Source organism: Tyto alba, unplaced genomic scaffold (assembly GCF_018691265.1).
Source record: "Tyto alba isolate M040663 unplaced genomic scaffold, T.alba_DEE_v4.0 Super-Scaffold_41, whole genome shotgun sequence".
NCBI classification, from domain to species: domain Eukaryota; kingdom Metazoa; phylum Chordata; class Aves; order Strigiformes; family Tytonidae; genus Tyto; species Tyto alba.
In genome coordinates this window covers 11315107-11337409 of record NW_024881317.1, presented here as the reverse complement: position 1 = coordinate 11337409, position 22303 = coordinate 11315107, and the positions used below count along the sequence as shown (strand labels likewise).

Sequence of the window (22303 nt, the reverse complement as noted above, 5' to 3'; positions counted from 1 at the left end):
AATGGCGGCGGCGGCGGCGGCATGAGGTGAGGCGGGAGGGAGGGAGGCCGGCCCACATGGCGGCGGGGGGTGCCTGCGGCCCCGCTCCGGAGCGGCGGTTCCTCCGCCCGGCCCACGGCGGGTTTAGGCGGCCGAGCGGAGCCGGGACGGCCCGAGCCGGGTCTCCTTCCCGCCGGAGCGGGTGTGTGGCGCAGTGCGGTGCGCGCCCTCCGAGCCCCGGCCGGTTGCGCGGCTCTCTCGGCCTCCTGCCTGCGGCTCGCTTCGTTACTCGTGCGTCGCCTTGCAGGATCCGCCACCGTGACGCGCGTCTCGCGTGGGAATTCCCGCGGCCGTCGCCGTGCCGGGGCGGGTGGAGAGGCGCTTCTGCGCGCAGCCCGTTCCCCAGGGCGGCAGGGGGGTGCTGCGGGGCCCCGCGGGGCCTGCTGCCCGCGGCTGCGGGCGGAGGGGCTGCCGGTGGACTTGCTTTTGTGAAGTAGCTTGAGACCCTGCTCTTTGCTGCTGCAGCCTTTCTGGTGGGTGTGTTGAAGCCACAACTTTGTGTCTGTAGAAGAACAGTTTTATTCACCTCCAGCTGTGAGATAAGCAGCCTTTTGGCTGAGAGTGCAGCCCCTTACAGCCATTTTATAAAGCAGTTCGTGGCCTCGGTATTGCTTGAATCAGAACAAGTAAAGCTTAAAACGTAAGCCTGCTTAGAAAAGGCTTAAGTAAGTGGAGGCCAGAGCACCTGAGTCCCGATATATACGGGCAAATGGGCACACCAGCATAAATGCAACAGAGACAAAATTTAACAAAAAGTCAGTGTTTTGTCTTGGGCTGTCCCAGACTCTGCACTCTGCAGTGAGTGCAGTCTCAGTGCTGAGCTGAGGGGGAAGCGGAGACTCATCTTTACATGGGCCCTGGCTGCTTTGCTGCCCATTGCTAATGAGCAGCGCTGGTCACTGTCAGAAAACAGAAGTGGGCAGTTACAAAGATACAGTTGAGTATGAGGGCAGGAACAGGGAACTGCCTTCCAGGCCAGGAAGGGAGGCTGGGTGTTAAGGCTCTGTGTTCTCCTTTGGGAGACCACAGTCAGTTCCTGAGACTTCCCAGGAGTTTCTTGGTGAGATTGATCTGGAGGACTAAGAAAGTGGAGCCAGTGATACTATATTGACTCCACTGATACTATCCTCCTAAATTAAATGGTGGAAGAACAAGGCCTGCCTGTGAGATAAAGTCAGGACCTACTTCATCTACCTACAAGGTTTTAATGGCAACTAGAGGAAGCAAGTTAAAAGCCAAATGTTTCTGTAGAAAAAGAGGCGTGTGTTTGGTTTGAATTGAACACAGTAATTCCTGTTTCAGACCTGTTGTGTTGCCTGTTGTATTTGTGCTTTTGACATTGTCTCACTTGCGTGTTTTTGCTCACAGGCCCGTGGGTCCCTTTGTTCCTGGTTCCAGGACTGGGTGAGGAGGGATGCTGGACCTGCTGAAGGATCACGGTAACCAGTTTGGAAGCTGTGACTGTCTGTTTAGCCATAGCTGGTTTGTGTAAGCCTATCTTGATAACCAGTACAGCCCAGTGAAAGGGCTTTGTGTGATGCCCTCCAGTGGCAACAACGTGTACTGATATTTTAAATCAAGAGGGAACAGAATTTAAATCAAGAGGGAACAATTTGCTCACCCGAATGTGGTTTGAGGGTAACTCCTCCTAAGCCCAAGGGCCTTTGGGCAGCCCTGGCAAAGTCCCCAGTTAGCTGCTGGGTGAGGCGTGGTTGGGAGTATCTCATCCTTTGGTAGTTCCTGCTGCTGCAAGCTCTGCAGGGATGTGTAGATCACTGCTGCAAAACAGGGCAGCTTGTGGGGTTTATGTGGACAACAGCAGAGCTCCTGTCCTTCACAGAAGATGAATTTTGCTGTCTGCCAGTAAATGCACAGAGTGAGAAGGAACAGGAAAAAAAATGCCAACAGGTATCAGGAAAAACACATCTTGCTGCACATAACGCACTGTCAGAGACAAGGACAATTTGTTTTTAACCGACTGTTGTCCTTTCACATGATCTAGTTCAGCAGTGAGCTGTTCCTGTAGAGTTCTTGTAGGCAGGCCAGAGATGAGAACTGGTTTTGCCTTATCTGAAGCATGTTTCACTGCAAAGAAATAGCTCTCAGATCGACAGCTCAATGCAGTTCTCCAAGATGAGTGCTATGCCCAGGATTCCAGATAAACCAATTACATTTGGTGTTAGTCTGCTCTGGGGTACCATGCTGGGCCTGATAATGCCCTTAGCGTCAACAGGAGGGCTGTCAATGCAGCTTCTGGTTCCCTTTTTACTGTCAAATGCAGCTTTCAGTTCTGTGCAGGGCTTGGCCCTTACAGTCCTACAGGCATACTGCTCTTCCCCCTCTTTGGTGGAGTTACACATAAAGATGAGGTCGATGTGAACTTCCAGCTTGGATGCCATACTGGTCTGATCGATAGACTCTGTAGTGGACGTGGTGGCCTCCCTGTAAAGGATTTATATAAAAGTAATTCACAGTGACAGCTGGTTTTTAAAAATTCAGGTTGTTCGTGCCTATTCCTTTGCTGTATAAATATTTAAGTGACAGGATTGGGATTCCTAAGGGAGGAATTGGGTTATTGCTGTCAGATGAAGCTTTTATTAAAGAGAAACATGCAAACTCGTTTCCCATATTGTTTTTAACCTAGTAGCCAATTATTGCTTATTTGTTCTTTTTTCAGATAGTGCTGTTGCTGCCTTAGCTGTCCTGTACCATGCCTAGGAATGACAGCTGAGTTGTATTCTGCTGAGCAGGCAGCTGCCTACTCAGCCATCAGACCTGCACTCCAACAGATTCACCAAGCTGGCAACATAATGATGGAGCTCTTTGGTACCCGTGGAGTCCCACTCACAGGGTGTCTGAGCACCTTGCATTTGGCTCAGAAAATCTGTCCTTGCAGCAGTCATGTGAAAGAGTTATGAAGTCCCAGGGACTCCCAGGGCAGTTCACCAGTTGAAAAATATTTTGCATTGGGTTCTTGTATCATCTAAGGTGAATGGCTAATCCTGGTGCCAAGATACAGGTATGGTTTAAACACTTGAGGTGAAAGCTGTTGGTGGGAAGCAGTGGGACTGTTCACAACAGAACATCTGCTTTCATCAGAATCATGGGGTTCACCAGCAGTCTTGGGGTACTAAATGCTTTGTTGAGAGCTTCAGACATCCTCATACCTCTGCTCTGATACTTGGGTGTTTTTCAGATATCCACTTAGAGAGTGTGGCTCTCAGTTTTGGGCAGACAAAAGATAAAACATCTTCCAGTGGGTGGAAGTTGGACCCTGAATCAAGGCATACATTTTTTTAAGCAAAGAATGGTGCTTTCTCACCACTTCATTCCCTGGCTGAGGAGCTGCACACTTTAGCTGCTGTCCTCTGGTGTGGCCTTGCCAATGTCAGCAGGGCTCACACAGCTGCCTCCTGCCCTCTGCGTTGGCAGTGCTTGCTGACCAAGTCACCCATTTCTGGTGGACACAAGTGCTCGCTGCAAGACAGAGCAACTGAAAGTCTGGCCTGCCTTACAGGAGGTCTGGCAAAGTGACTATTAACAATCCTTTCTGCCCTGGAAATCTCTGAATTCCTAGTAGACTAAGAAATGACCCTGTACTTACATAGGTCAGTGTCACTAAACCCATTTTCTCTTGATGCGTGCAAAACAAATAGGTATTCAAGAGAAGATGGTACTAATCACTGCCGTAGGGACATGTTCAGCTCCTGGTTTTGTGGTTTCTGCAAAGCCTGATTCGAGGAGGCTTTTTAAGCTGTTTGAGGGAAGAACAGACAAGCTTTTGGCACATGGTTCCACATCAGATCTCTTCAGCTTTGCCAGGCTGTGTTTATTTGTAGAGACCCTGCATATTGTAGAGGCCGCCACCTGTTCCTGACTATCCCTGATAATGGAAGCTTGAACGAATGATTTTTTTTAAATGAACGTGCAATAAATCCGTGGAAAAGCTTCTCTGTTCATGACTCTTGATTGAATTCAGGTAGTTTTGACATACACAAATGAGGCTGTTTAGAGCTAGACCAGCCTGCTTGACAGGCACTGCCTGGTTATCTGGTGTCTGGAAATGAAGCCTAAACAGGGACGTTTGAGCTGAATGTGGGCTAGAGCACTGCTGCCCCCGCGGGACACCCAGAGCTTCAAGGGCCCAGCTTCAGGGGGAAGAACAAATCTGTGAGTGTGGAGGGTGTACCCAGGTGGAGGTGAGCATGGCCAAAACAGGATAAAAATGATGCTTTAATGTCTCCATAGGGGCAATCAGACACTGCAAAAGGCTTCAGTTTGTTTTTTCCCTAGATGAATGAATTGAGAAGCATGGGCATTCTGTAAAAATGTCTTTTAATATTTGAGGCTGTAGTGCATGCTTTGGTATTTCAAAAAGACTCACTGCGTATGGTAGGTGCTAACAGTTCACACACAAGGGAGGTGTATTTGATTATCTTGTGTCACAGACTTCATGTAGCAACAAGAATACTTGATTATGAGATCTGCTTCATGGTTGGAGTGTTTTCAGCTCTGTCTAACAGCTGTACAGCGATTATGCCTTTTGCTATTTTTGTTTTTCTTTGAATTTTTAGCTCTTCAGCGGACATAAGAGTGAAATTAATGATTGCTCTGGAACAGGGGGAGTTCCCTAGGTATCAGATGGGGACTGGGGGAACCAGTGATCCAGCTGCCACTGCTGCTTGGTGACAGTGTCATCTCTGAGAAGGATTTCTAACTGGAGAATTCTGAGATGTTGATGGATCTTGTGACCATAATGGTTTTCAGCTAAGATCCTGCCTAAGAGGACAGAAACTGTTGTAAGGGCTCAGGCCTGGCAGCTGTTTCGGGTCAGGGTTGCTCTCTTTTTTGGGAGACAACTGGTTTATAGGGAGTGTGATAGAGCAGTTAACACTGAAAGAGGGCATTGTTCAGCACAGGTTACCTGTAGATGTGGTAGCTGGAGAACACAGGTTATGGGAGAGCAGTCCATGAGGGTATTGTGATTCCAGTGTATATCCGTAAGATACCAGGTGTTTCCAAAGCAAAGCAGGGATGGACGTAATGCTGGAAGTGTGAGTTGAATGCATAAAGGTGCTGGGCAATATCTGCATTGAAAAATGACAGTCTGCAGTTCTCATAGTCCAGCAGGATGCCAATCCTTCGGGGGGGGATAGTAATTCTGATGTCTGGTGTCATCCCACTGTGCAGGAATTCATACTTGTGCCTGTAGGCAAGAGACAGACAAAAAATGTGAGGGCACCCTGGCTGTGAGGGGAAGTGCTTTGTCCACAGAAGTGTGTTCCGGGGTATGCCTCCTGCTCACAGTCCCATCCCCCCTGTGTGCCCTGTGCTTACTGCCCCCGTCACAGCCACTTTGCTGAGCAGTGGCTGTGTTTGCTGAGGAGTGGTGTGCTCTGGGCTTACACACAGCCTCACCCGCTGTGTCCACACCTGCCTGTCTAACCTGTGTAACTGGCCTCGTTTCACATCCCAGTCCAGCTGTGAACAGATGGGTGCTAGCCCTTCGATGTGGACGAGGTACCAGCACAACATGGGACTTCCTAGTTTTTTCCATGTCTCAGAAGGCAGCATGGGTGTCCTGTAAATAAGAGGGTGCATCCTTGCCCACTAGGTTTAGGCTGAAGTTGTCCCTTCCCCCATGCAGGAGCTGTGTTCTGTTAGGCTTGCCCCAAAACACCACTTGTCATCTCAGCCTTGCCCCGAGGTAGCTGGAGGCACTGCTAAGGAGGGAGTTGGCAACATGACTCAGTCTTGTCCTTCCAGGCCCTGCCATGCTGCTCACTTGCTCCCTGAGGGCCCCTGGTGCTGAGCCCTCTTTCCTGCCAATGTTAGGGTGCCGCTCACGCCCGCCTTCACAGCAGTAGCCAGGGAGCGTAATCCCTTGGGCAGAGGCAGCCTGACTCACGCTGTGGCTAAGCATCCTCCAGACTTAGGCAACATTTTTCAAACTCCATTCTCTAAATGACATTTCTGGTTGGTTTTCCTACAAGACCTCCCTGCTCAGCCAGGGTGGTGTTAATGCGCAAGTTCCAGTCTTCATGCTTATTTACTAGAGGGTGATGTCTTTTGACTGTGGTTCCTGGACTGTGGGTTATTGGAGGTCAGGAAGGTGCTCTGTATGTAAGCAGCTTTGTTATGAGGGTAGCCCTCTTCTTCCCCATGTAGTCACTGAGTAATGCTGAGGTCCTTTAACAGCTACTCAGAGCTCTCTTTAGTGTGGCATGCTGCAACCAAAAATATGAGACTTCTATGGGAACATGTGCCTTTCTGAGCAGAGATGAGATTTATTCAGCTGAAGTGAGTTATCTGGCATTTCATAAGGACCGGCTTCTTCACTAACCACCTCCTCCACCCGTACCACTTAAACCTGAGAAAATTTCCCTGCAGAAATGGGTAAGGCAGTGACTCAAACTGAGCAATGGCCAAGCTCCCTTTGCTCTCTGAAGTCTATGCTCATTGCTCCAGAAGAAAACAAACCTCAGTCTACCTCTTAGCTCAACATAGCAAAGAAGTCAAATTAGCTTGCCTGCAGTGTATGGGAGAGTCATTAGCTTTAGTGGGTTTGGTCTCTCTCATTAAGCAGCATTTCTTGCTGTGTGGGAGGCGAATGCCAGCTCTGCTAATGACTCTGGCCAACTGCTGGGGAGCTGAGAGCAGCAGGCACCTGGGGAGGAGCGTGTGCTCCAGCCAACTGAGCTGCAGCTAAAACCTCGCTGTGTACCAGCAGGCAGAGGTCAGGCAGATGTGGGCCTGTGCTGTGCCATCCTTACCATTCGCTGATGGTGCATGCTGGGGACACAGGGGTGCCGTCCAGGCTCCCTGGTCAAGAGGAGCCAGCAGCACCCTGGCAACCCTCAGGGGCTGAGCTGTGAGCCGTTCAGACAGGCAGCAGGCAATACTCAGCACTGCCTGGGGGTGTGACTTGTTTTCTTGCTCCTGGGTGCTTCACAGGGTGTCTGAATTTCGGGTGGGAGTCAAAGGCAATGATGCTAATGTAATGGTGTCCAGGGGAGAGGCAGCAGGTTCAGCTGAGACATGAGGGGAGCTGGCTTTTCTGCATGCAGGTGTGGCTGTTAGGTACTCAGTAGGTAGGAGAGAGATAAGAACAGTGGCATACAACTAGGTTTAACCAGATACATAGTTTCTAGGTTACATGGATCTATGACTCTCTGTCTTCCCGCTGGGGTTTTGGTAATCTAAAACAAGACCCTTACAGCTAACTTCTGTAATGCAGATTTTATTCAGATTTGTTCCTGGGACTGCCTATTTCAGTGTGAGAATGTCATTAAGCAGGAGGATTTGCTTAAAGGTTCCAGTACCCTTCCAACACTAGTTCACAGTGCCAATGGTGGAACGTCAGAGACCCCTGGTTAAGTGCTTGGTCTGGGCTTAGATATAAAATCTCTGGCTGTCCCTTGCGAGTAAGAGCTCTCTGCTGCTCTGCCTGCAGGTATACATGTAAGAGGTGTTCCTTTCCGGTAGGAGAACTGCAGCCTCCACAGCCCTTACCTCGATGGTGTGATGATATGCCTCATGCACCAGGATGAGTTGTTTGCCCCCAGATAACCATGTCTTGGAGTGTTTTCAAAAGCCACACCAATTCTGTACTCTGTATCTTCCTCAACTTCCACCTCCCAGTAATGCTTTCCTGGAAATGGTATCAGACTGCCCAGGATCCCAATACACCTGTGGGAGATAGACAGGAATATGTGCTTTGGCAGGGACTCTGCAATGCTATTTGCAATGGTTAGGTATGTAAAGAACCTGGACGTTACATATCAATAAACTTTTGCTGTCTCCTTAGCAGTGTGGCATAGATTTTTGACTACAGCAAAGTCCACGTGCTGAGGACCTGACAAAACCTGCAGGTTTCTTTGTGATACCTACCCTAGTTTTGCCTGTGGGTAGCTTTGTATAAATTAGTGTCCTGGGCACTTGCAGGAATAGGGGGAAGAGCATCCTATGCTGCCTGGATATATTGTGAAAGTTATTTGTTAGAAAAGAGAGTGCTCTGGTGAACCCCAGTATAACAGGGGAAAAAGGCTACAGATTTTGTATTTTTTTTCCCAAACAGCTCAGGGCTTTAAATGTCACCCAGCATCAGGAATTGAGCACTGTAACAGCATGAAACTCCTGGGGCAGCTGGGGAGGAGGAGACCTGCCTATGCTGTGTTTGGAGAGACCAGCAAGAATTGAACATGGCAGGAGAGTGTGGAATATGCTTAGGTACCTGGGCCATGAACAGTTTGAAGAGTAGACTGGTTTCTAGCCCTTATGATAGGAACCATATAGTAGATAACTCTTTAAAAAGATTTGTAGGAGAGACAGACAAAGACAGTATACCCTTCAGCTTGATTTACAGGCACAGTCTCAGAGTCAAAGCAGTTGGGCACTTTGAAGACATAAGTCTGCAAAAACACAGGTTCTGAAGCAAGAAAGTTGGGCAAAATAACCCATGCCAAATGCTTCTGAAACACCCTAACTGATATTAAGAGGGCAACATGAATCCTGTAAGCCTACACCCCAGCTTTTCTTCAGGAAAAGTACATGATGTATTAGCTGTCATTGCTGCATCAGAGGGGATAGCAGGTTTCAAAACACCTTCAGTTTTGGATGGGGAGTCATGCACAACCTGTACATTTCTGTGGTAGGGTTGTCTAAAGTTGTAAATTACAAAGGCAAAGGATGTTGGTGGCAGATTCTGAGCTCATCTAACCTCTAGGTAATGCTGAGAAAGCTGCACTCAGCATTTGGAGGGCCTGATGTGCAAGGACAGGCATGCTCAGCAAGATAGCTGTATTGTGTGCCACCTCAGCAGCAATCACTTAAAGCAAGGGTACAATTCATTGCAAGTGCATGTAGATGTCTTGGGAATAGCTTGAAGGCTGCTGAAATCGGGAATCAGAGAGGCTGTGTTGTTACAGCTTCAGAAGGAAAAGGAGTGATAAAAAATGGATGGGTAAACATCTGTGAACAAAATACTACCATAGTAATGAGAGTTGCAAAGCCACCAAGGCAAATCTGAGTCAGACTGTAGGAGCTGCTGTGGTTAGGAAACACATCAGCCTTTTGGAGATCTAACAAACTTTGGAAAGAAGAGTTTGTGATGTAATTTCCTTGTAGTGTGAGCGTTAGTCATTTGAGCTTGGGAGCTTTTTCTTCTTTTTCTTTTTTTTCACAGTATCTTGGCATGAAAGAGGCTTCTGAAAGTTCACAGTGGCATCAAAAACTCAGCCTCAGAGTTCAAAATGAGTGCTAGCTCTGGCTGTTTATGTGAAAGATAAAAGCACTCTGTGAAAGTGGGATGAAATCCCATTTAGGTTTATCATGGTGACTTTAATTAAGAGAATTGTGTACCTCCTGGCTCTTTCTGCTGAGCCGTCTAGTAACATTGCATTTCCATGGAGGGACAAAGTTGTGGGCTTGTATTATTCTGTGTCTGCAGATGCCTGTCCTGGTTAGATGTTATTTCTGTGGTTCTGACTGGAAACACGCATTCTGGCAAGTTAAGTCTCATTTCAATGGCAAAGGGCCTAATTCTTTTTTGAAAGTAAAATCTGTAGGCCCAAATAATATCAGCTAGATCTTTCAGCAGGAGGTAAGTACTCAGATCCCTCTCATTTCCTTACCATTTGCTTTGGCCCTTAAACACCTGTTCAAGTTCAGCTCAGTGTACCCAGAGTATGTAAGCAGGTTTCTATGTAATTGCGGCTGCCCACATCTGTAATCCTCTATGAACTTGCATTAACTTCCAAGTGATGCTTAAGTTCCAAAGAGCAGCTAGATAGATTTAGACTCACAAAATCAATGAGAGCTGCTGAAGGACCCATTAGACACTTCCTGGCATCTATTTAAAAAAAAAAAAAAAAAAAAAAACAAAAACAAAACCAACAAACAAATAGACCAACTGTGCTTTGAACTACAGAAGCCACTTTCAAAGAAGAGGGTCAGGTGCCCAAAGCAAAGTATCAATAGGGTTTTTTGCCCATTCTGTAACATTTGCCATAGTGAACAGGTTTACACATGAGTGTTTGGTGGTTTCCACTGGACAGAGCTGTATATAAACAGCCCCCAAATCTCCCTGTGTGAAACTGAGACCAAGGAAGGATGGGTGGAGCCTCCTGCATATTATGCTCAAGGCTCTATCACCTTGGCAGCTTGCAGAGGAAGAAACAAGAGAGAGGGAGCAACAGCCAGCAGAGAGGAGCAGCTCCTCAAGTCTTGGTAGTGTGCAGGTGTTGGATCACTGTAATTAAAAGAGAACCTAATAATTATGCCTTTTTTTTTTTTTTTTTTTTAATCCCACTAGTGCTGTATTAAGAGTATATGGGGTTTGATTTCTTTACTTTCTTGTGACATTTTCCTGGGGGTTTTGGGCTCTGTAAAGAATTAAATGGGAAGAAAGTTTTGGAATTTAACAGAAGTCGGTGCACACATCATGCAAAGGGAGATGTTGTAGACAATATGTATTAGTCACCCTAGAAATTCTCAGAAAGGAGCAGCATGCCACAGGGAGTTCAGTAATGGTGCTCAGGAAAAAACTGAAACTATGTGGTCTGGATAAATGGATATGGAGTTTTACCTTCCAAGGAATGATGGGGAAAGCCTACCATTTCAAACTGAATAGGTATCTTAGGAGCCCAACTTGAAATACCTTAAAATAAATCTGATTTTCTAAGAGATGAGTAATTAATATTTTAAAAGGATCAACACAGAAGTTTGCAGTTGTCTAAAACTGGAGACGACCAGTCACTTATGCAAAAACCAAGATGGAAAAAAACACTATACATTATACACACACATCCAGTCTGGAAGTTTTAGCTGGTGGGTGCCTGGCTTGAAGGTGAGGAGAGCTGCAATACCAGTAGTGGATTTAAATTCAAGGTAGGAGTGTGTTGTGGGCAAAGCAGCCACAAACCACATACAGTAGCTGCAACTGAAACTCTTCTGTATACCTTGTAAAGCTGTTATCATAGACGGGCAGATCACACTCTGGGTTTTCCAGTTCATCACATGCAATTGTAAATCCATCATCTAGAATCGCCAGTAAAGGATGGGCTGTGTCCTCATTAAGGCAGAAGTAGGTGCCTGCAAGAGAGAATGCCTGAGGATAACTTCAGCAACTCCACATGGCATTAGGGTTTGCAGCAAGGGTGTGGTGAAATGTTTGGATCCACAAAAAGACTAACCAGTGCTCTGGAAGGAATCTTTGACTGACATTGAAAGGACAGGGTTATCCATTTGGAATTTTTCATGCAGATGGGTGTTTTACAGATTAACAGTGTTTAGTCACATCCTTGAGAAAAGCAGAAAAGGGGCCTTAACCTGGTTTTGAACCCAGACAGTGCTCAAAGCTGAAGACATTGTGCAGGAAGCAGCTATTCAAAGATGAGGGGTCCTCCCTGCAATGGACTGTCCGGTTTCAAGTCATCTTCCTCAGAGCTGAAGTGATCTAATTTTGATCACTGAAAGGAGAAGGGGGTTTAAAGGCTTCTCCATGGCTTCACTCTTCCACATAAATGCTGGGCACAGTTTGAAGAGAAGGGGTCTCTACAAAGGTGGAGCAGCATCCCTCATGCTTCAGCACCTCCCCATCAGATCAGTCCTCAGAGGGGTAAGTCAGCTAAGCTAGCCCAGGATAAAAGTACTTCTGCCTTTCTCCCTTTGGAGGCTTCACACAGCAGATCTGACGCACTGTGCTCCGATGAGCAGCCACGTGCGTCACAGCTGCTGTTTGTAGTTGGTGTTTGTGTATCCAGCCCAGTAAGTAAGAATCGAAGGTCATTCCCAGTGTTGGAGGTGAGCGCTTGCAGCTGACAGATCAATTTGCATCAGCTATTTGCATAATGTAGACTCGGAGAAGATAAATCTCTCCATACTAATCCCAAATGAAATCATTATAATCAAACTGCAAGTTACTTCAATGCAAATACAATACAAACAATGACAGGGCAATTACAGGCATGTGCTGCTGAAAACAAACACATGCTGTGCAAGCAAAATTGGCAATTTCAAATATTGAGTTTGATTGAAGCAGTTGAAATACATACAAACAATAGTAACACAATGACAGTCTTCCTCTCCAAGGATTTAAGAATGACCATTTCTTTTCTGTAGTGTCACTGTTGTGTAGCAGACAGATTTCTTACTGTAGCCTTTCACAGATTAATGGATATGTGGTCAGCTTGCTGAATAAGCACTATTGGCAAATCTCTCATAGAAGGTAAGGGCAGAGGAGCCACAGGGATGGTGTGAATGTATCTGTGACTGATGCGGGAGGTGTGAGACACCCCAGTGAAGTTTCCATGTCATCATTGCAATGGTGAAGATGAAAACAGGTGTCTACCTAGAAGTCATTAAAATGAGCTTTGATTAGACGGTTGGGAAGGGAAAGGGCTTCCAACTTCCCTTTGGGGGAGAACATTAATCCTTGCCCAGTGTGGCACTGAGAGCAGAGATGGTAATGCTCTGTGAGTTACCAAAAGCAAAGCTTCCAGCTGAAAGCTGGACTGCCTTTGTCCTGATGAATAAAGGGAACCAGCCCTCAGAGCTTCCCCAGCCAAGTTGGAGCCATTCTAATACATACAGAGGAATATTTTTGCATATGCAAATGACTCTGGAAACTGCTGACTGTCTCAGCCACACTTTCCAGCAGCAGTATCATTACAAGGTAATCTCTGAAGTAAAGTAAAATCACACTACAACTTTCTTCATTGGTGTGTTACTACTTGGCAAGCTGGCAACATCTAGGGGTGTTGGGTAGATACTGTCTTTTAAAATGTTTAGAAATTAGTAACTTTCAAGTATCAAATGTAATGGACAGAAATAATCTGAAATTACAGAGCTGAAGCAATGCACTTACTGTTATAAAAAGTGGTTTTTTCATTCCTAAAAGGTTACCAGGTGTGTAATTAGATGTAAGAGATTAGGATCTGATCCAGAGGCCATTGAAACCAGCAGGAATCTTTCTGTTGAGATAACAGATGCTACAATAGGCTGCTGGAGTTGTTCCGAGCTGTACAGTACCTGTTGTGTGTACCAGGACAGGTTCACTTCTTTCACTGGAACCACCCAGGTTTAGGGCTCTAACACAGATGTGGTAGCTTTGCATTGGCTGGAGGTTAATTAGGACTTCACAGTTAGGAATCCCAACAATAGATCTACAGAAAATAAATCCATGGTAAATGATAGGGTAGAGACCAAAGATAGCCCTTTGAGACTATTTTTCTGAACAACAAAGAAGAAATTAGATGACCAGCTTCTCTTGTAACCCATCAACAACACTTTTCCTTGTACAGTTATCAGTAGCAGGGGCAAGACAGAGTCTGTGACAGACTATGCAGATCTTTACATTTGCATCTGCCCTTTTCCCATACCCTGTATAGTAATTTTTTATTAACATTTGTACAATTAATTTTACTAAGAGAAATGTTTATAAAGGTGAATTCACCAAAGGGTCACAGGTCCTTTCTTAGTGCTATCTGATGCCACGTGATTTTAAATGGTTTTGTCTCTACAGCCCCTCTTCAGGACATGGACTCAATAGAATAGTGACTCACTCAGTAATAATATCACCATTTTCTTCATCTGTCAGCTTGGACAATTCAACCATGTAGGAATCAACAGGGTTAATGTCTCTAGATTCCCAGCACACCAGTGCTGCATTTTCACAGCTTCGGATCTTTTTACTCTTTATAGTAGGTGGTGAAGGAGCTAAAAAGTAGGCAAAAGAACAATTTCTAGATGTTGTTTGAAGATGTTTGCAACAAACATGCTTTGAAGACTTAAAAAATAAAACAAAGTTATTTACTAATACTATATAGTTAAAAAAACCTGCTTCCCTAATAGACAATAAATAGCAGGCAGGGCAATTAACAGTACTATTCAAAGACTTAATTTGGACTATAAAGGTCCCAAGAGAATTAATCAGAGAAGTAACATAGATAGACACTGATTACACACAATTTTATTTCTATCATTGGTTTTATCTTTGTCATAAAGGTGCATCTCTTCGCTGCTCTAAGATGTCAAAGACCTCTGGAATGAGTGCTTGAAGGTCTCACTCTGACTTGCTCAATTTGAGGTCAGGATTTCACAAAATGTGCTTGACTGAACTGCAGTTACAAAGGGCAACATAGCAGGTGATTCCACAAAATATCTACAGGCCAATAAAAGGAGGGCTGGCATCCACCTGGCAGAACTGGGAGACTCGAGCCTTATTTTCAGCTCTTCTACATGCTTGCATTTACATAAGTTATTTTGTCTCTGTGCTTCTGTTTCTTCAACTCTAAAACAGGGACAATTGGCCTCATAGGCTCTCCAAATAAAGGTAGGAAATTCCCATGCAGTCAGTAAACTTACATCAGAAGAAATGAGGTGCCCCAAAAGCATTACTGGCAGAAAATTCAGAGATAACTGTGAATTTCACTATGAAGGTCACACAGTCATATGAATAAAATATTTTTACCTGTTACATAAACTGCTCTTTCACTTGGTGGACTGATACCAGAGGCATTTAAAGCACTGACCCAAAATTCATATTGTGTATTTGGCAGCAGATTAGTAATGGTGCAGTATGTTTCTTTGACTTTTAGCATATGCTCTGAAATGAAAACAACAAAGCATTTACAGTGCCTTTACACAGTTACCCACTCTTCCCCAAAGCTGCTTCAAATAATGGAATTGAGATGCATTGTTTTGTGTGCTGAGTTCAAGAGAGCTCCTCATGCTCCATACCCTTCAATTAGCTGTCAGGCTGTTTCACCATGCCTTCTTCTAAGGAGGAATAAATCAGATAATGCAACAGCTTCTGAAGGAACAACATCACTCAGGAAAAAAAAAAAAAAAAAAAAAAACAAACAACACAGAAAGAAAGGTCACCCACCTGACACTGATTTTTTTCCAAAAAGACCCTGCATGTTCCCACTCCAGGGATGCTGTCTGGTCAGCTCGTCCCAGCAGTGGGACAAGAGCTGAAGCTATTTCACTACATATTTCTCATTCTTCATCTTATAAAATTTGGATAGGTTCTGCTTTTTTTTCTGAACTGGCCATTTGGCACTCTACTGGATTCCACTTTTGCTGGAGAAGTGACTTTTCAGTAAAAGGTTCTGCAAGAATATTAGTAGCAAAGGCAGTTTTATCACAAGGCTGGGACATTTTAGAATGGTTCTGTGGTTCTTTTTTTGTGTGGGTGGGTGATGGGCAGGTACAGCCTATTATTAGTACTGAAATAGACTGCAAAATGACTGTGGGGGTTTCAGTGGGCATGCCAATAATATGATGATTTGCTCTCTAAAAATACTGTGCTTTGGAGCGGATGCAGCGCATGTATGTCTAACACAGTGCCCACCCACCAGGAAAGGAAATGCTACTGTTAAGGCCTGACTCCATCCACTGTCCCCTTCCCACTCCTGCTATCCCAACTGCTGCCCCATTCTGTCCTTGCTCCTGCGATGGGTCCTGCTGCAGCTGGCAGCATGGCTGACCTGGCAGGGGAAGAGTGACAAAGCCAGAAGCAGGAAATAAGACACCAGAGAGAGTGCACAGAAAGCACACCAGTTACCACAGCAGGACCAGAGGGACTTTGGAACCATCTGGTTTTGTCAGTGGAGGGCTGAGGTGTCCCCTTGGGTCCAGGCCTTCTTACCTGCTTGTTCATCATTGCACCTGTCGTTGCTCACTGTTTTATAGCACAGTTGGTAGCACTCGACAGTGTCATCTGAGAAGAGGCCCCAGCAAATTCTCAGTGATGTGCCAGTCGCTGCATTGGGAGCCTGGGGATTGATCACAGGGGCACAAGGAGCTGCAGAGGGGAAAACAGGTCAGTTTTTTAACATGTAAGCATAGTACGTCGTTCACAGGCAAACACCTGCTCTCACAAAGGTGTTGGCACAAAGCCTAGGCATCGAATAGGGTCATATTCCTCCCACATGGAGAAAAGTTAGGAGCTGACTCTGTAAATAGCTGCAGATAATAATCAAGTCACTGGTGTATGAACTAGTCTTGCTTCAAATCAAAATCAAAACAGCAAAATACATAAGCCTCAGCCTAACTCTACACTGTAAACTTGACCTCCCCTGCCTCTGAGGGCTGCTGTTCCCCAGCCAGCTAGTACAGCCCTGCAGGAGCAACTTCTGACACGCACGGCACCGCTGGGGACCAGCCCAGGGGCTGAGGAGCCTCTGGGTGAAAGATGAGGGAAAAGCTGTACAACATGGGGTCAGCAGCACAAGCAAAGAAGCGGCAAACGCTATTTTACTTTAAGAAAACACAATGTATGGGCATTAAAAATGCATATTGTTCTTTCTGACCATTTATGGTGTGCCAGAAAAGATTTAAAATATTTCCTATTTTTATTTTTGTAATTATTAGAAATTTGTTTGGGTTTTGCTCTATTTTCTGTGGATATTAGGAAAAATATTTGCTAAATATCAGAGGAACAAGCCACTGAAACCTGGTTGTGAAGAGAAGCTACGCAGGTTGTTTAAAGCAGTCTGATGTCCCTTTGTTCAAGCAACTACAAGGTAAGACAAGTTATCTCTGGCTAACCATGCCTGACCCCTCAATGGAAGGGAGTAGTCTTTGTGAGTCTTTTAGGAAAACATCCAGCAAAAGCATGGAAGTCCAAATGTGGTGGTTCTGGTAATTTTATACTGAAAACAAAAGAAAAAAAAAAATCAAAAAATAGCTTCCATTGTCTCTGTATATATAGGCAAAAAAAAAAAATCTAGAGGAAAAACTAGGGAGAAGCTAATTCTACCTTTGCAGTTCTCCTTTAAAAGAAGTAATGGACTTCTGTTAATGTAAATAGGTCTGAAATAATAACCAGATAGGAAGAGTACCTGGAATAGTATTAATGGAGTTCATTAGTTGTTCAACTTCAGAGAAATCTATGACCCGTTCTTCAAAGTCTGGCAGTGTTGAAAGCTGTAAATCCACTTCTCTCTTTAAGAACTCTTCCAGCCTGTAATTGTAGGGGGAAAAAAAAATGTATGATTGGAAGTACCGTAGTATTGGAGATACCTTTCTATGATACCTGTTGGTAAAAGAACAGCAAATGCTAAAATAACAGCTATTTCCTTAAAATAACGTTTTCATAGTTGTACAAAGCTCAGCCTCCCCATGCCCTTGGCCATATATCAGATCAGTGCTCCAAACAGAGCTGGATGCTGATGGGACTGAGGGACCACGCTTTGCATGCCCTGCTCATGCAACGAGCTGGCTGCCACACACTGTGCTCCCACTGAGCAGGGGAGTGAGATTTCCCCAGCACCCCTCCGTGGGAAGCAAGCCATAGCCTCATGACTTTCATTATTTTAAATTTATGACTATTACTAATTCAGGACCTCATGGTTCCAGGTGTTATAAATTTGAAACAAAGGGGTATCTTTTCTCTGTGTTTTCATAAACAATGGCAGTCAATTTAAATGTATACTTTTTGTAATTGATTTAGTGTGCCTTAAGACTTCTTCCAAGTGCTCCAAGGTCTTTCAGTATCTGTTTGGGGTCCCACAGCCTGACTTTCTACCCTTCTATATTAATGCATAAATAAGCCTGTTACTAATCTATTTAGGGAGCTCAGTTTTAGTCAGATTTGTATCCAGACCACTTCTTTCAAGATGTTTAGCAATCCTGTTTTTCAGTCACTGAAATTAGTTCCTTATGACTAAGCTGAAAACAGTAATTTATTCATGCTCTAACTCTCCTTTTGGGTTTTTTGAAATTGGCTCAAAACTAGTTTTGAATGTTAAACTTCTTAGAGCAACTTTTCCTGCTGCAGTCTAAATGAGAAATATTAAAGATTTCAATAACTCTAGTAGCTTAGATAACATTTATGTGCCTGAACAGAGTCCAGAACATGCAAGTATCTCCACTAACAGGTCCAATTATGAGGAAGAAATGTGACACAAAATCCCAGACTGTGATACTACCTGTCAACCATGGTTACTGCTGCCTGTAGAAAAAAAGAGAGAGTGTTAAAGACAGAAAAGATACATTTCTTGCATTAGTCCAGAGTCAGACTACATCATGCTGTTGACTTGTCTTACATGAATTGTCTCAACATGCAGCCCATAGAGTGAAATAATTGGCTCTCACATAGCTCTGAGAACAAAGCTGTGCCTAACTGCTCATTCAAATGGACAGATCTTGGCTGAATTTACAGTAAGATAATGTGCAATATCAGGCAGTGATCAGTGTGTCTACCCATCTAGACTCTAGACTGTATCCTTCCTCAGTTGTCCAAAGTGCCAACAAATCCTTCACAAACAAAACCCAGCAACAGCTGGGGAAAAGAACTTAGTGACATTATCTGCATTGCAGGCAATCTGAGTAGTGCACATTACTGGAAGACAGACTGGAAGACAGTCCCTGGAGAAACCTAAGCAGCTGAGAGCTCATGACCAAGAGCTATTCACTTCTTGGTGACTAATGGTTCCTAGGGGTGATGTAAAACTGGTTACAAGCTAAGGAGAAAATAAAGTTATTCCAGAGATGCAGAGGAACAGGGAAAGTCAGCTCATGCGAAGAACTCAGCAGGCTGGAGTGACACAGCAAGCTGATCCATTGGAGAAGACTGGAGGTGTTAGGAGATTTGTTTATGGTCCAGTTCAGAAGTTACTGTGGCTGTGCTATAGAAATGCTCCCACCCACCTGAGTCACAGGACAGCTCACATTAGAGCAATCACTCATCAGCAGTGAAAATTCTAATTTTTTTCCAATTATTTTTCTGCCTGCTAAAGAAAAATAACTTCTTGACACCTCCTCAACTGTGAGATTCGTCCATCACTTTGCAGGAGCTCCTGATGTATTTAGTTTGGAGCCTCCTGTTCAGCTGAACTTTCCAACAAAATGAGCAAGAAAAAGAAACAACTTCCAAAGTGGTTGCATCAGCCTGCCTGCTGTGAGCCCAGAATAGAGCAAGAGAGCTGAGCCTGCATGAGGCAATGAACACTAAGTGCTTCCAGAGTTTCCTGAGATAAGCTTTTTAGAGAGATATCTCCTCTCTGAACCCCAGTGAGACTCACAAATCATTGAGCACCCAAGTTACAAACTTTTGCTCCTGCTTCTGCATTTTGGCCCTGTTGTGTTGCCCCAATAAGTCAATGCCACCATGCCAAGCACCTGGAGCAGTGACAGCACCATGGACCGAGCACCCCAAATGCTCTATAGCAATAAAGACTCTTGGGACTTCCCATCTGGACACTACTTGCAAGCAGCAAAGAGCATTTAGAAGGGGCTTTGCCAGTTAAAGCTCTTTACCTTCATAAATGCAGCTTTGTCATTTTCAAGGGAAAGCTCCTGGGTTTTGTCTGTCAGCTCCTTGCAGGTGTCGAGATGTTCCCCACAATGGACCAGCTGCCCATATAAAGTTTCCAGCTTCTGCCTCTTCTCTTCCCCCAGTGCTTCCAACTGTTCTTCGTACTTCTGAGCAAGCACTTGTACTGCATCATTGTAATGCACCTCAAAGTTCTGCTCCTGCCTCCCAAAGTTTTCCTGTAAGGCATTTGCGGGTTGTTCCTTGGTGTCAGGCCTGATCCATAGGTTAGCCGGAGAAAAATCTTACTCGGGACTGCCTAAAATTCTCCTCACTAGGGAGGCAGTGCCAGTACACAGAAGCTGTGATTTGACTAGTTTGCATTTTTAGGGGTTTATTCTAATTATTCACCCCCACTGAGGCACAAGAGAGTGTTAGGCTTGGTTCCAGACATCAGAACATCAGAAATGATAATAAAAACAATGATGCAAGGCAACTGCCTCCAACCTAAGCCCATGGAGCACAACTAGGGTTATATCCTAGCCATAATCTCACAAGTGTTTCCACGAACACAGTCAAGCACATCCTTCCATGAGAGAAACCATGGCAACCCAGTGGGATCCATGGACTCGCACTGGAGGAGCTGAGCAGCTAATGCTGGTATCCTCACTCACTGCTGGAGAAAGCATTAGGAAGGAAGATTTAAGGAGCAGGCGAGGCTTTATTGCCAGCAGCTGCCCACTGCTCAGGCAGTGATATCTCTTTGCGCCACATACAGCAGAGAAAAGACAGTAGGTGACTTGAGTTACTGCTTCAATTTGACTTGCTGCCAGCTGGGCCCCTTCCCCTGGGGCCAAGTTGACACCAGCTGAACAGAAGCACAACCCCTGAAGTGCTGTAGCTCGATGCAGCTAGTCCAAGGGTTTGCCTGTAAAACACTTCTGTAAATGAAACGGAGTGAACACAAGGGGTACAGTCTGGATGGTCTAGTTAGATCACAGGTCTTTGGCCATTTAAAACTAAAATAACCTGACGGGGAGGTCACTTTATTTCTGAATGCAAGTGTCTGTGCAAATGCTTAATATGGTTTTACTAGCCCGCTTAAAAAAATTGTTAGGACAAATTTTCCTGAGTACTTCAGACTAGGGAAACCCCAAAATAACTCTGTGCTCCATTACCGTAATTACTCACCTCCTTAACAACAGAACACTGACTGTCAAAACTGTTCTAATCCCAGTACCACAAAGTTAGCCCAAGAAAAAATGCCTTACCTCTACAGTGATGAAGATTTCCTCCAAGTGACTGGCAAAGTTTTCCATCTGGGCAATCTTCTCTTCCAACTTGCACATGTTTTTATGAATCTCCTCCTACCAAAACACCCAGTGTGATTCTAGTATGTCTGAACACTGTTTTAGAGGCACCACAGTACACTTGTATTACTCTTACCTTTTCGCTTTCCATTGCACCAGGGAGCTGAGTCACCTTGTGATCCTTGTGCTCACCAAACAGTTTGTCAAAAGCTCGGATTGGCATCTTGCAGGTAGAACAAAAAACATCCGCTGCTTCCTCCTCCTCACTGACAGTCTGACTGTTCCACTCATCTGACATGCCACTGCTGCTAAGCCCCTCTCTGGACCATATGTGGCTCTCAGCCTCGTCTTCTGCTCTGGGTTTGCTCTGATCTTCATCAAGAGAAGCCTCGCCAGGAAGTCCCTGTTGCTTTGTGCTTTGACTTTGATCTTTCACTGGAGAGCTGCTTTTTGATGCATTATATATGGAGCTATGTGATCCTGCTTTTTCTGTGCGAGCAGGTGGCCATCTGCTCTCCACCATCTCCAGACGTCCTCCAAGAAGCTCAAGCTCTTTTTCTCTGTCCTCATCAAGTCCATACATCTTAGCCAACTCTGCAACCTCCTTTTCCAAGTCATATCCAGCTTCTTGTGAACACTGAAATTTTTTGCTACTCAATGCAGATTCCCTTCTTGTATCATCCAAAGATCTGTCTCCTTGACCAGATATCTCTTTGGGAAAGATATCAAACCTCTCCTTTGATCCATAAAGATCCATGTGATAAAATATCAATCCTTCACCCTCAGTCTCACTAGATTCTGGGACTGGTGGGGAAGCTGAACGACCGGGCAACTGGTCACTAGTTTCATACTCTCTTGTGCTGCCAGATCTGAATGACATTGGTTTCCTCAGGGAGGCTTTTGAGATGGTAAGTCTCAATCCTGTAAAAGATAAGCAAGATCCTTAGCTACATACTTAGATATCAAGCATGAGTTTTTCTTGCTTAAAAATATATAGATGGAATAGGTTTGGCTAAGGACTGCTCAGGGCCTGAAGTTAGGCATGGGAAAGAACAAAGCTGGTGGCTTTACTTCCTAAGTGAAGCTTCTGAAGTGAAGCTATGAGAAGCCTTTTTTTGTTCATGTCTGTGCAGAGCGAAGCGGAGAGCAGTCTCTGGTGTACATCCTATGTTTTCTGAATGGCTCATCTGTGACCCTGATGTCTGATTTCCAAACTGTGTAGTAGTCCTGTCCTCAGCTCAACACTGCGACTGCACTTCAGGCGCACTTTATGCTGTTCTGTGCAATTGGAGATGGCCTAATTTGAAGTCTGCTCATCCTTCAGCTGCTGTCAAGTGCTCTTTCTGAACTGTCAGTCAGGCATACTATAGGATGCCTTCCCTTGTGACCACTGATGCCACATAAAACACTAGTAAATGCCCTGAAAAATCCTGTTCTGGATTTTTCAAGTTGCCATTCTTGATATTGAAACTTGAGGTTTCTTTTAACATTTTTCTCAGTCCATGTCTCAGGTCCTTTCTAAGAAATAGGGAGAAATACTGCCCTTTGGGGGTTCTCAGGTGCTGTGAAAATATGAAGCTCAGAAGAAAGTTCAGTTATGATCTCCATGACAAAGCACAGAGCAACTAGGAAGCAGGGCAGGTCAGTGACCCCTGAATTGAGATAAGCCCACTCTGACCCAGAGCTTGCCCAG

The 22303-nt window shown here is 45.0% G+C and overlaps 2 protein-coding genes and 1 non-coding gene across 9 annotated transcripts in view; 2 read left to right on the top strand and 1 right to left on the bottom strand.

Moving 5' to 3' along the window:
* PDE8A (phosphodiesterase 8A) overlaps positions 1-3987 on the top strand; it is a 142739-nt gene extending 138752 nt beyond the window's left edge. For 4 of the 7 annotated variants that reach the window (XM_042803762.1, XM_042803758.1, XM_042803756.1 and 1 more), the window contains 2 exons: positions 1408-1527; positions 2717-3987. The gene's annotated coding sequence lies outside the window, so the exon portion shown is untranslated. The remainder of the gene's footprint in view (positions 1-1407; positions 1528-2716) is intronic. The other 3 variants (XM_042803761.1, XM_042803757.1, XM_042803760.1) reach the window with 3 other exon arrangements.
* Positions 1111-1241, top strand: LOC116959164. Its single transcript, XR_004405703.2, has one exon.
* A 906-nt stretch (positions 3988-4893) lies between the features above and the next one.
* Positions 4894-21490, bottom strand: FSD2 (fibronectin type III and SPRY domain containing 2). The gene is made up of 12 exons (XM_032983019.2): positions 20747-21490; positions 20572-20667; positions 19306-19539; positions 17976-17998; positions 16887-17008; positions 15692-15847; positions 14510-14644; positions 13602-13755; positions 13069-13202; positions 10998-11130; positions 7552-7728; positions 4894-5245 (listed from the first exon to the last, which is right to left on the bottom strand). The coding sequence occupies exons 1-12, from the start codon at positions 21488-21490 to the stop codon at positions 4993-4995; spliced, it is 2361 nt and encodes a 786-aa protein (XP_032838910.2). The 3' UTR covers positions 4894-4992.
* Between the last annotated feature and the right edge of the window lie 813 nt (positions 21491-22303).

Coding starts and splice junctions, on each gene's coding strand:
- FSD2 (XM_032983019.2), bottom strand. CDS start 21,490: ATGTCATTCAGATCTGGCAGCACAAGAGAGTATGAAACTAGTGACCAG. Junction 20,668..20,746: donor GTGCAATGGAAAGCGAAAAG/GTAAGAGTAATA, acceptor GTGTTTTGGTAG/GAGGAGATTCATAAAAACAT. Junction 19,540..20,571: donor AAATCTTCATCACTGTAGAG/GTAAGGCATTTT, acceptor AATGCCTTACAG/GAAAACTTTGGGAGGCAGGA.